Source organism: Jaculus jaculus, chromosome 2, assembly GCF_020740685.1.
Source record: "Jaculus jaculus isolate mJacJac1 chromosome 2, mJacJac1.mat.Y.cur, whole genome shotgun sequence".
NCBI classification, from domain to species: Eukaryota; Metazoa; Chordata; class Mammalia; order Rodentia; family Dipodidae; genus Jaculus; species Jaculus jaculus.
This window is the reverse complement of record NC_059103.1, coordinates 120,799,798-120,813,240: the sequence shown is the minus strand read 5'-3', so window position 1 is coordinate 120,813,240 and position 13,443 is coordinate 120,799,798. Positions and strand designations below refer to the sequence as shown.

The following is a 13,443-nucleotide window of genomic DNA, read 5'->3' as shown; positions in this document are numbered from 1 at the left end:
CTTCCGGGCCACTTCAATCCTCTGTCATCATTTCTTCTAGCTAACTAACTTCTCTTTTGTTGCATATCTTTTGGCGTTCTGCAGTGTAGTGTGTCATAAATGAGGCAACTGTGAAGAGAGAAAAAGTGTAGACTGTAAAGTAGAGGAAGTGGTTTAGCCGTGGATCTGAGATTTAAGCTAAGAAAGATGTTATTTATTGATAATCTAGTCTGTGCTGGTACTGTATTGTGAGAGATGTATATTTAATTGAGGTGAATCATGCTTGTAGTTTTAGGTTATATCCCTTTTTTAATCTAGTGTTGTTACCAGAATAAGTTGTAGAATGCAAAATAGTTTATTATTTCAGTTTTTAACCTGTAGTGTCATGAAATTAGATAATAATTTCCCAGAACTTTCAAGAAATGAAAATATGACCCTATTCTTTTATGAGGTATAAATATTAACATAAAGAAAACCATACCATTTGAGAGAAACAGCTAGCTTTTCTCATTAATCTACATGCGTCTTTTTGTGTGCAGTGGCTAGAGGTACTGGCAGGCTCATTCTTTCTCTCTGCCTCTTTCTCACTCTACAAATAAATATAAAAAAAGGTTTGAACTACCAAAGACAGCGTCTTAGATAAATCTTAAAAGGTGGTGTTTACATGTACATGCACAAAACAACAAGTAAACAAAAAGGTACATTGGATTTCATTAAGATTTAAAACTTCTGGGCTGGAAAGATGGCTTAGTGATTGAGGCGTTTGCCTGCAAAGCCAAAGAATCCCGGTTCGATTCCCCAGGACCCACGTAAGCCAGATGCACAAGGAGGTGCATGCGTCTAGAGTTTGCTGGCAGTGGCTGGAGGCCCTGGCATGCCCATTCTCTCCCTCTCTCTCTACATTTTTCTCTCCTTCAAATACATGTAATTTTTTTTTAAAGATTTAAAGCTTCTGTCCATCAAAGGACTCTATCAACAGAGTAAAGAGGGGAAAATGTGAGTAAATCATACAAACCAGAAGAAGCTTGTATCTAAAACATAAAGGTAACTTTTAAAACTCAATGATAAAAGTATGTAACTTAATTTTAAAATAAGCAAGTGTTGAATATACATCTCTCAAAATGAAAATGGCAGCCAATAAAAAAATGAAGAGATAGCCTTAAGCCATCAGGAAAGTACAAGATCATGGAGAGACTGCTTCACCCCTCTTTTGGTTGGTTATTATTGACATTTATCTATACTCGTAAATAAAATAACATGTGTTGGTGAGGATGTAGAAAAAGTGAAATTCTTAGACATTTCTGGTGGAAATGCATTCACCATTAAAAATGACAAGGTAGTTCTTGAAAAGGCAAACAGAATTACCATATAATACAACAACTCCACTTCTAGATAAACCTCCAAAAGAACTGAAATCTAATATACGAACTATATGAATACTCATACTGATAGCACATTATATATAATAGCCAAAAGGTAAACACAATCTGTGTCTAGCAACAGAGAGATAAACAAAATATGATATACACATGGACTAGATTTACTGAAATGCTGCATGTTTTAATCTTGCAGACATATTGAGTGAAATAAGCTAGCCAAAGGATAAATATTCTACCCTGTGAGTCCACTTTTATGAGCTACCTAGTGGAATAGAATTCTGAAAATTCTACAGAGAGTAGAATGGGAGTTTCCACAGGCCGGGGAAAGTGAAAATGAGGATTCACTGTATAATGGCTGACATACTGTTTTCCTAATTGTAGGACATTTTTAAAAATAATAGACCTCTAATGATGGCTTTCAGTGGTTGCTAGGGGCTAGGAGTAGATGGGGTGTATGCCTGAGAAGGATCACAAGGTAGATTTTGGCATCCCTATCAGTGTGGTTGTTATTTAAAGTGTATGTATGAGTTAAAATTTATAATACTGTATACTCCCCAGAAGGTCAATTCTATTGCCTTTCACTTAAAAAATAAAAGCTTATAAGCATAAAAACAACAATAGGGCTTATGAGCAGCAGAGATTGTCCTTTAAATAGGAGTTTGAATTTATCCTTCAGTACCAAAAGTGAGAATAATTTTTATGTTGGTTTATGAAGAAATAAATTACATCTTGTAGCTTATGTAGCATCTTAAATGGATTGGGTGAGCACTGAATCTAGGGCCTCAGCTATGTTAGGCAAGCATCATACCACTGAGCAAAGCAGTTGTTTATTGCGATAAATAACACATAAGAAAATGTTTAGAAAGTACTGAACATCCTAGTTAAGAATATAAGAATAATTCAGAATTCCTATAACGATCAGTAACATTTCAGTGTTTTCATTACTGCACTTTCTCTGTGCATACACTCTTGTTTATGTAATTGCTGTTGTATATTGAGTTCTGTATTCTTTTTCCTTTAACATTGTTTCTTAAACACTTTACCATGTCATAAAAATTCTTGCAAAGAATTGTAATAGCTGTTTTACAGCCTGTTGTGTTGTTATGCTATAATTTATTCAATCTTATTCCTTTTGTTGGGCATTTAGATTGTTGCTAATATCTCATTGCTATGAACATTGCTCCTAGGAACATCAATTTACATCTCTCATGAACACAGAATACATTCTGTGTCTGTGAATAAATGTGTAGTTATTTATTGAAATGTCTGCATCATATGAGGTAAAATCATGAAATAGTTGGTTTGACTCTATTCCCTGCTTCCAGCTGTGCCCAGGACACCTTCCCTTCTCTGTTAGGCACAAGCATATTTAGAATGATCTCATAATTCTAGTGGCTATTAGTAGTTCAGGGTATAGTTGATCCAGCTCAGAACACTTAATTTCATGTCTGAAGGCTTCCCTTCCCTACTTAGGAGCCAAGCTTTTATGTCTCATGTGATCTTTAGTGAGACTCCCTCATCTTTGGTTTTGTTTTTCGAGGTAGGATCTTGCTGTTGCTCAGGCTGACCTAGAATTCACTATGTAGTCTCAGGCTGGCCTCAAACTCATGGCCATCTTCCTACCTCTACCTCTCAAGTGTGGAATTAAAGGTGTGTGCCACCACGCCAGGCTAAAACCTAATTTCTTTTTTTTTTTTTTTTTGAGGTAGGGTCTTCCTCTAGCCCAGGCTTGCGGGGCTCCTTCCCGCTCAGGTAGTGCCCAGGGAAGGACCAGGCCTGCTGGTTCCTCCCTAGGAGTTGAGGGGATGATGAGTGACGACTCAGAAAGCTCTCCTGGCCACTGGAGAGAAACCACACTGATTCGGGAGTCTTTTCAATACAGGAACTTGCAGAAACAACTCGCTTTATTACTCTGAGCAGTTGTCTATATCATGTTGGGGATGAGGCGGGGATTTTAGGATGGGGGAAGAGGTAAGGGCCAATAGTAAACTGTAACTATTGAAATGGTAATGACAATTACCACTCGGAAGTGGCAGGCCAGAAGCCATTAGGCGTCTTGCTGAGTCCTAGCTGGCCAGAGACAGACAGATTGCCAAACTTCAGCTAGACTCAGGAAGTCCCACTAGGCCTCACGCCTGGGCCTTTCAGAGCCCAACACAGGCTGGCCTGAAATTCACTACATAGTGTCAGAGAGGCCTTGAACTCATGGTGATCCTACTACCTCTGCCTCCCAAGTGCTGGTATTAAAGGTGTGTGCCACCATACCCAGTGGTTTTCATTTTTCTTTGGCTCTAGACCTTGAAGTCTTCAGTTCTGGTACCGCCTCCACGACCCTTTTTAGGCCTTAACTGCTCTGGGTAGAGAGAAGCCTAGTGGAAGAAAGGGAGAAAAGGCAGATGCTGAGCAAGCTGGAGACTTTTTTCAGTTTTTATTTAGAATGGATATAGATAACAATAGGACCTTTTTAGTGGTCTGAATTATTGTGTGTTTTTTAAAAAATATAGAGTAAGACACTTTTCTTTCTTCAGATTTGGCTCTGTCATCAGTCCTAACAAACTTGTTCAAATGTATACATGAAATTTATAGTAGTTGAAACTATTGTTAAGCATTTTTCCTACTGTTATTTTTAAATGGCAGTGCAATTCTTAGTCTGAAAAAGCATATGTTTTCCCTCATCTCCATAGTAGATGGGTGGTTATAAGCTACAAAATCTTACCAGGAAAAAGTCTAGCTAGCAAAGTTTTCTTTTAAGTAAAACGGCAAAGTAATTGTTGCTTTTGTTTATTCACTTTCTTAAATATCCTCCAGTCTTATTTTCAGCATCACAGGTCAGTACACTATGGACTCAGGGCCAGATCCAGGGCTTTACCTGTTGTTCTTTTTTTTTAATTTAAAATTTTATTATATATATATATTACAACAGTTTATACTCTTTAACCCTTTGTCCCAGCTCCTGTTACCCCAGGTCACCTCATCAGTAGGGTGAAGGCATTCACTATGGGGACATGAAGGCCTCAGTCAGTCCCTATGGAGTAGCGGGGACCGTTCCTCAGTCTGCCTGTTTTCCTAAGTGCAGCATTGTTAGAGCACAGCTGCACTTTCATGTATGTGCCGCTGTGGCATTGTTGGTTTGTAAGTTCCAGCAGCAGAGTTGAGCAGTTATAACAGAGCCCATTTGGCCCGCAAAGCCTAAAATATTGACTTTGTCTCTCCACTTGCAAAGAAAATGTGCCATGTCCCATTTTATATTCTTCCTCCTGAGCTCTTCCTAAAACAGACAAGTTATACCACTGATCTGTTTAGAAACATGAACTAGGTGCACGCTGCTGACAGGGTATGTCCTCAAATCTTTACATTTAAATCCCCTTGCATTGTAATCTCAAATCACTCTCTCAAGTGCAAAGTCAGTGTTTCCTGCTATTTTCAGTGCTACAACCTCAAGACTAGAATTATAATTGACAGCTTGCATACTGAATTTGGTCCTTGGACTTATCTTGTTGAGCTGAAATAGTGATTTTTTGTTTTAGTCAAATCAGCATTTAAAAACTGAACAGTATCTTATGAAAATCCTGATTATTTTTGACAGTTCCGGACTTGTGACACTGGCCACACAGGGTAATGGTTCTCCACTTCTGCAAGGTGTCTATGCAGAGGTACTTAGACCAGTTGCCTTTAGTCATAGTTTGCTTTTCCTACTTTTTGTTTACAACAAACACATTTGTGTTTTCCAGACAAGTGGACTTCATTTTTTCGTCAGGCTCAGCAGCACAGTATTGGCTGTGTCAGGTCTTTACAAGCGGCAAGCGGTGAGAGTGCCATTCACATTGCTATATGTCTGCCTTCAGAACTTCTGTGCATACTTCCTAGGCCACTTTGTATGCGCGTGCCCCTGGTACTTTGCTTTGTTTGGTGCATACAGGGTCCCACTATGAAATTCAAGCTGGCTTCCCACTCCCTGTGTTAACCAGTCCTCTTGTCTTAAGCTCTTGATTCTTGGATTGTAGAAGCCACACATGCAGCTTGCATGTGTTTTAGGGTAGGATGAAATGTTTTTCTAATTCTCAGTTTCTCATTGTTAAGAGAGGGCTAATAATGATTTATTTGGCACACAGGTAGGCTTCTTGGGCAAAAGCTTAGAGCTTGACCCAAAGTAAGTATCCAAACAAATTGTGTAGTGTGATCAGTTACTATTTATGTATGTTCTATTGATGTACTTAGACTATTCTTTCCTTGTTTTACACTCTTAGGGTTATAGAGATTAACAGTTTTGGCCCATATGTAGAAGCTGTTGGCATTTGGAAGGGTTTTTGAAGGTCATGTGGTTGAAAAGCACTCACCCAAGGCAGCAGTCTTCTGTAGTCTCCAGTTACAGGTGATCACGCGTCTAGAAACTATCAGGACATAGTGACAGAAGCTAATGGCTTCTTTACTTTTTAGTCTAGAAGAAGGCAAGCATTTAAAGGTTTTTGTTAGCATATATTAATTTCATGTTATACATAAAAATGAATTTCATTATATTTTCATACATATGAGAATTTAACTTCAAATTTACTTTTATTTTAGGCTCAATAAGATGTATAAATTATTTCATATATCTATACATAAATTGTTGTTATATCCTATGAAGCAGTCAACCAATAAGTAATTGGCTGTAATACTTTAAATTGAGAAATTAAACTTCAAAAAATTATATCATCTTAAATTTACATATAGAATGTAGTTATTTTTATATAGCTCACTATAACATCTAATGACAACTCTATGCAACAATATGAAAAATGCTACTCAGTGTCTGTTATCAAAAAAGTATCAAGACATATTAATGTAGACTTTGCAAAATTGACATAGTTTTTTCATTTCATTTTTTTTAGAATTTAGAGTGCCTAGTAATATATACTATAGCTACTGATTCACTGTTCAGTCAGCTAAAAAATAAGTTGGCTTCTAAAGAGTTTCATAGAACATAAAATGATTTTAAATTCAATAATACACATAAATCAGTTCATCAACTATGATGCTGTAGGTTGTTGATTTAAGTGTCAAGTGTTCTAAATTATTACTTCTGATTTTATTCAAATAAAGGCGTATGATACTTATTTTAAATTCATAATATGTGTTTAGATGGTGGAATGACATTTATTATTTTTGTCAGTACATTGACGACCTTTAGCTTTATGACTTGACTTTATACACACAAATTTAAAGGATAAAGACAGAAAACTGAATCAACAAAATTGCCTACTTCCTAGTGCATTCTGCTTTGACAGCAGTTCACCCCAGCACTAGAGTGCAGCTCTCTCTGAGAGAGACCCATATTCAGCAAGTGTAATTATCTCACCTTGGAACAAATAACTGGTGTCTCTCTAGTGTTCCACATTATGAATAGAATAGAGAAACTGGCCACTTTAGAAGGAGCATGTACTGTGAACGATTGTTTTTATGTGCTTTGCTTTTATTCTTTGTCTTGTCCTCTACAAAGTATAGAAATACTATTTCCCAGTGTAATTCATAGTTCTCTAAATTATTTGAATAAACTTAATTCAGTACAGTCAATTCTCACATTGTGGTCCAGGTATCCTATTTCCCCAAGAATCTTTCTTTTCTCTCACTTTCCTTTCCTGTCAGAAAATACATAATGATGGGCTGGAGAGATGGCTTAGTGGTTAAGGCATTTGCCTGCAAAGCTAACAGATCCCAGTTCAATTCTCCAGGACCCACATAAGCCACATGAGTAAGGGGCGCATGCATCTGAAGTTCATTTGCAGTGGCTAGAGGCCCTGGCGTGTCCTCTGTCTACCTCTTTCTCTCTCTCTCTCTCTCAAATAAATAAATAAATAAAATTTTAAGATAAAGAAAATACAATGATGACCCTGAAACTGAGGTTAATTTTTTAAAATATATTTTATTTATTTGAGAGGGAGAGAGAGGAAGAAAGAATGAATATGAATGAGCATGCCAGGGCCTCCAGCCATTGCATATGAACTCCACATGCATGTGTCCCCTTGTGCATCTTGATTATGTGTGTCCTGGGGAATTGAACTGGTATCCTTTGGCTTTGCAGGCAAACGCCTTAACCGCTAAGCCATCTCTCTAGCCCCGAGGTTAATTATTTTATGTACTTATGAGCATTTTACTTGTGCAATATTCCATGACCTGAGAAAGTTAAGATTTACTTCCTTGACATGTTTTTTTTTGCCCTGAGATGAAATATAACATATACTTCTCAAGGGGGCAAAAATAATAGAGAAGAATGACCAAATTTTAGTTTTCTCACTAGAATAAGAAATTTCCTGAAAGATGAAGATTAGGAATTACTTGGTAAGGGGGAAAATCTGACAGTTGAAGTGTAAAGATATAGGCAGAGTTCACCTACATACACAGATGGTAAGAATCTTCCATAAGGGTGGTAAGAAGGAAATGGGATTCAATCAATAGCAGTTGTTTCTAAAAACTACTGTACTGCAGAATAAGCAATAACTGTTTAGTCCTGTAGTGTACCATCCACTGTATTAAACATAACTAGTATTGTGATCATTACATTTTCAAGCTTGATGCCTAGCGTAGTTCAGTATCTCCTTAAGGCTCAGTCTAATTCCTGTATGTTGTTTTCTTAGCTTCCTACTTACAAAGACATATACTCATACTCTGCTGTTGAGTGTCTAATAGATAAATACCATCCATTTCTCAAAAAATGGTCATCCCAGCTTTCTTATGACCTCAAAATATTGTTTCATGGAAGAGCACTGTTGGAAATGCTACTCCATGGGAGAGCACTACTAGCAATGTTACTCCAGGAGAGCATTATTAGAGATGTTACTCCAAAGGAAAGTACATTGGAAATGTGGCTCTGTGGGAGAGCGCTGCTGGGGATGTTGCTCTATTGGGGATGTTACTCCGCGGAAGACACTGTTGGGGATGTTACTCTGTGGGAGAGCGCTGTTGGGGGTGTGGCTCCATGGGAGACACTGTTGGGGATGTAGCTTTGTGGGAGAGTGCTCTTGGGGATACAGTTACCCAAATTATCATATCTTCTTACTTCCCCACATTAGTGTTTAATATATATCTATATTTTTTCTTGCAGTTGGATATGCCTACTGACCACATAGCTGCCAATCTGCAAGCAGTTATTAACGAAGTCTGTAGGCACAGACCACTGAATCTGGGTGAGTGGCTAGATGAGAGAAGACTTCCATACAGCCCAGTGATACTTGAAAGTGTAAAATATTAAGACATCAAGTTACCATATAAGTGTAATCACCACAGTTATTTTAAAGAAGTAAATAAGTAAAATAAAAATAATTTTTCCAAAGGATTCCTAATCACCTTACTAATGAGTTATAGTTTTTATAGAAGAACTTCTTTATTAATCACAAAGAATAAACTATATCGTTCACTAGGCCTAACTAGCAGTTGGCTTTCTTAATCTTAATTTAGAAGAGAAAGGTTATTTTTGTTATATCATGATGGACCCTTCTTAATAATGGAGTTTATTCCTGGGGAATCTCTAAACTTGGTCTAGATGTGGAAACTATGGAAGACTAGAACACAAGCCTAGCATTGTGTTATATGCCACTTAGACTCCTAGACACAAATTGTTCTTGTAGGTAGTTGAAGTCAAGTTCATTATACTGAACTAACTGGAAGTTTACAAGGTTATTTTATAACCATGTGAATAATTAAAACAAAAATTTGAGCTATTTTTCACCTTCTCTGGGAGTTAAACACTGGTGATTAAGTATCTCATTTGTTAATTCTTTTTTTAAATTTTTTTTTGAGGTAGGGTCTTGTACTAGCCTAGGCTGACCTAGAATTAGTCTCAGGCTGGCCTCATACTCACAGAGACCCTCCTACGTCAACCTCCTAAGTGCTGGGATTAAAGGCGTGTGCCACCATGCCTGGCTATTAAATATATATATACATACATATATATATATATATATATATATATATATATATATATATATATATATATAATTATATATATATATATAAATAAATTTAAGAGACAGAGAATGGGCATGCCATGGCGTCTAGCCACTGCAAATGAACTCCAGATGCATGTACCACTTTGTGCATCTGGCTTTACTTGGGTACTGGGAAATCAAACCCAGATCCGTAGGCTTTGCATGCAAGTGCCTTAACCATTGAGTCATCTCTCTGGCCCTTGTTTGTTTGTTCTTTTGTCCTAAACATGACCATAATCACTGTATGTATTTGTGTTCTTAAATTTCATAGGGAACTTTGATTTTAGTATAAGAACCACTGAGATAATACCAAGAGCTGAATAATAGACAATAAATTGTCAACATTTTTTTTGTCATTTTAAATTTATTTATTTATTTATTTATGTAGGATGGGCATGCCAGGGCCCCTAGCCACTGCAAATAACTCCAGGTGCATATGGCACCTTTCACATCTGGCTTATGTAGGTCCTGGGAAACCTAATGTAGGTCCTTTGGCTTTGCAGGCAAGTGCCGTAACCACTTAACCATCTATCCAGCCTTCTTTTTGTCATTTTAAATGAAGATTCTTAGCATTGTTCTCATGAAAAGCTTTTTACTTTTTTATTTTTATTTTTATTTTTTGGTTTTTTGAGGTAGGGTCTTACTCTAGCCCAGGCTGACCTGGAATTCACTATGGAGTCTCAGGTTGGCCTCAAACTCATGGCAATCCTCCTACCTCTGCCTCCCAAATGCTAGGATTCAAGGCGTTGCCACCACGCCCGGCATGAAAAGATTTTTAATATTTAGAGAATGTTTGGTAGCTCAGAGGTAGCATCTGTGCTACTTAACCAAACATTTAGAGTGCTTCCATCACATGTAGGTATCTCTACTTCTTCCCTCCACTGTTGGCTTTGCTATAAGTGAATCTTAACTGGTGGTCTTCTAGAAGAACTGACCTCTGAGTCATCCCGTAGTTACAAGGGTACCTCTAGTACAGTTAGTTGTCCTTACTGTAGCAGTGAAATATCCTCCCACTTCCATAATGCAGAGCATTAGTCCAGCAACACAGTACTTCACCAGTGAGAATATGAGTCCTGTAAGGTTTGCTGTTGTGTATGTGCTTTGATCTATGGGATCTCTGCCAGAAATCAAAGTTGATTCTTGTCTTTGTTCCTAGGGCCCTTTGTGGTGCATACTTTTCTTCGCAGTTCAACAAGTGAAGGATTGCTACTAAAGAATGACTCCTTGTTGCCCAGAGAAGTCGAAACCAAAGAAAATAACAAAGAAACTGCTTGAAAGTGTTGAATTGTGAAACTATTGTCAGTGGATTAAAAAACATACACACAAAATATTAAAAACTGTATAGTTTTTATTCTTTAGTGATTTCTTAATCATTACGTTTGAAAGTAAATTTTAAGTAAAAATTATTCCAACTTCAAAATTAGGAAAGAAAGACCCTGCATGATTTCTTTCTTAGCATTTATAGTTTGCATATTGGTAGGATGCAGTATTCTAGCTCAATAACACCATTCCCTTGGGATTCATAACTATCTGAAAGAACAGTACTGTCCTCAGTTCCCATAGAGCACAGAATATAGTCATGAGCTTCATTGCAAACAGGACCATTTTCTGAAGAAAAATGCATAAAATGTTATTTCTAAGGAATAACCACCCCCCCCCAGGTAGGTTCTCACTCTAGTCCATGCTGGCCTGGAATTCATTGTGTACTCTCAGGGTGACCTTGAACTTAAGCCGATCCTCCTGCCTAGACCTATGAGTGCTGGGATTAAAGGCGTGTGCTACCATGCCCAGCTGCAAGGAACCTTTCTAAGAAACAGCTTGTAGTAGCTTGAATATAGAAAATGACTAGTCTTTGAAATATGTGAGTGGGTCAGCTTTTCCTCTTAGGGATCAATCTGTATTGTTTTTCAATCTGTAGTATTTTACCATGCTCTATATACATAGAGTCCTGGGTATAGTATTTTCATGCACTTGGCCATTTGATCCTGAATTCCTCTGCTTTAATGACATATTAATTGTTTGGTTAAAATTTTGTTGAGTGAACATCCTCATGAGGAAGCAAAAAAAAATATGATGAAGGATCCAGCTAAGAAACCATGTCTTGTACCAAATGCTAGTTAGCCAGCTACTGTTGGTCCTTAAGTGCTGATGTGACAAGATGGTAACAGTGGAGGCTGGGAGATGGCTCAGTGGGAGGGAGCAGTAGCTCCACAAGCACAAGGACCTGAGTTCCATCTCCAGCACCACGTAACAAGCCAGGCGTGGTTGCACATGCATGTTCCTCAGTACTAAGAGGAGCAGGCCAGGAGGATTGTTGGGGCTCCCTGGTCAGACACTTTGACAAACAGGGAGCTCCAGGTTCAGTGAGAGACTGTCCAGGGATACAGGCAGAAGAGCAACAGAGGAGGACACCTGAGGTTTTCTTGTGACCTCAGCACATATGCACACATGGTGTGCTCATCTGTATACACACATGCATATACTACCGACAAAAATATATAAAAAATGGTATTTTGTGCATAAAATTACCAACTGTCTTTTTCTTACTTAGTACTTGGGTTTTTGTTTTGTTTTTGTTATAGTGTATTCAAATGCTTTTTTTTTCTTTTTTGGTAAAATAGTAAGAAGGACAAATTTGATGGTAGGGGTTTAATACATAATTTAAAAAGAAAATTTTTGACAGCTGCAAGTATGCCTCCCCTATTTTTAGTGGTCTAGAAAGTCCAAGAAACTATGAGCCACCACTGTACCTCAATAACAAGCCCGAGTTTGATCACCAGGTGTGGTGAAGCATGGTTGTAATCTTGGTGCTGGAGGGCAGCATGAACAGATCCCTAGAGCTCTGTGGTACACAGTAAAAGAGAGAGAAGGGATGGATTAAGAAAAAAAAAAAATAGCACAAGAAGGGGAGGGAGATGCTGCCCACGATTGCCTCACTCTGAACACTTCCTGACTAGTCATTATCTCAAGATCCCAATTCACAAAGCAGACAGACCCTCTACTTTTCGTGGGGCTGGGAGTTGAAAACAGAGCTCTGTACCAATATTTAACTACCAGGCCTAAGAGTTGGTGTTTTATTTGTAGGTTTTCTTGTGATTAGTAGAGGGTTATTAGCATTAGCTTATTTAGAACACTTGTGAACATAAAAAGATCACTCATAACCCTACTACTTGAGGATAACCAGCAGTAATATTTCACCATGTTCTTTTTAACTGACTGAGCACATACATGTACACAAGCAGCAAGGAAAGAATCATTCTCACTATTTAAAATCTCATCAAAAATACCATTTGAGGACTGGAGGGATGGCTTAGTGGTTAAGGTGTTTGCCTGCAAAGCCGAAGGACCCAGGTTCTATCCCCCAAGACCTATGTTAGCCAGATGCACAAGGGAGCTCGCGTCTGGAGTTCATTTGCAGTGACTGGAGGCCCTGGCACACCCATTCTCATTTTTTTTAAATTTATTTATTTATTTGAGAGCGACAGACACAGAGAGAAAGACAGATAGAGGTAGAGAGAGAGAATGGGCGCGCCAGGGCTTCCAGCCTCTGCAAACGAACTCCAGACGCCTGCGCCCTCTTGTGCATCTGGCTAACGTGGGACCTGGGGAACCGAGCCTCGAACTGGGGTCCTTAGGCTTCACAGGCAAGCGCTTAACCGCTAAGCCTCTCCAGCCCCCCATTCTCATTTTTTAATCTCTCTCTATCTCCCTCTTTCTCTGTCAAACAAACAAATAAATGCCCATTTGAAATTGGGCATGGTGACACACATGCCTTTAATCCTAGGATCGCTGTGAGTTTGAGATCAACCTAGGACTAGTGAGTTCCAGCTCAGCCTGGAATATACATAAGACCCTACCTTGAATAAACACACAAACAAACAAAAAGCATTTGAGAGAGCCGGGGAGAGATGGCCTAGAAGTTAAAGGCACTTGCTTGCGAAGCCTGGGTTTGATTCTTAAGTACCCACATGTTTCAGTCAGATTTGCATTGCCATCGGAAATCACCTGGCCAAGAGCAGCTTGTGGGAAAAATGGTTTATTTTGGCTTACAGACTTGGGGAAAAGCTCTATAATAGTAAGAGAAAACGATGGCATGAGCAAAGGGTGGACATCACCTGGCC

At 38.3% G+C, this 13,443-nt stretch overlaps 1 protein-coding gene across 1 annotated transcript in view; it reads left to right on the top strand.

Annotated features, from left to right (window-relative positions):
* Nucleotides 1–10,673, top strand: part of Mrpl1 (mitochondrial ribosomal protein L1) — a 103,977-nt gene extending 93,304 nt beyond the window's left edge. The window contains exons 8-9 of the mRNA XM_004653474.2: nt 8,440–8,521; nt 10,479–10,673. Of these exons, the coding sequence (XP_004653531.1) occupies nt 8,440–8,521; nt 10,479–10,597 (201 nt within the window). The 3' untranslated portion in view covers nt 10,598–10,673. The remainder of the gene's footprint in view (nt 1–8,439; nt 8,522–10,478) is intronic.
* Nucleotides 10,674–13,443: the final 2,770 nt, after the last annotated feature.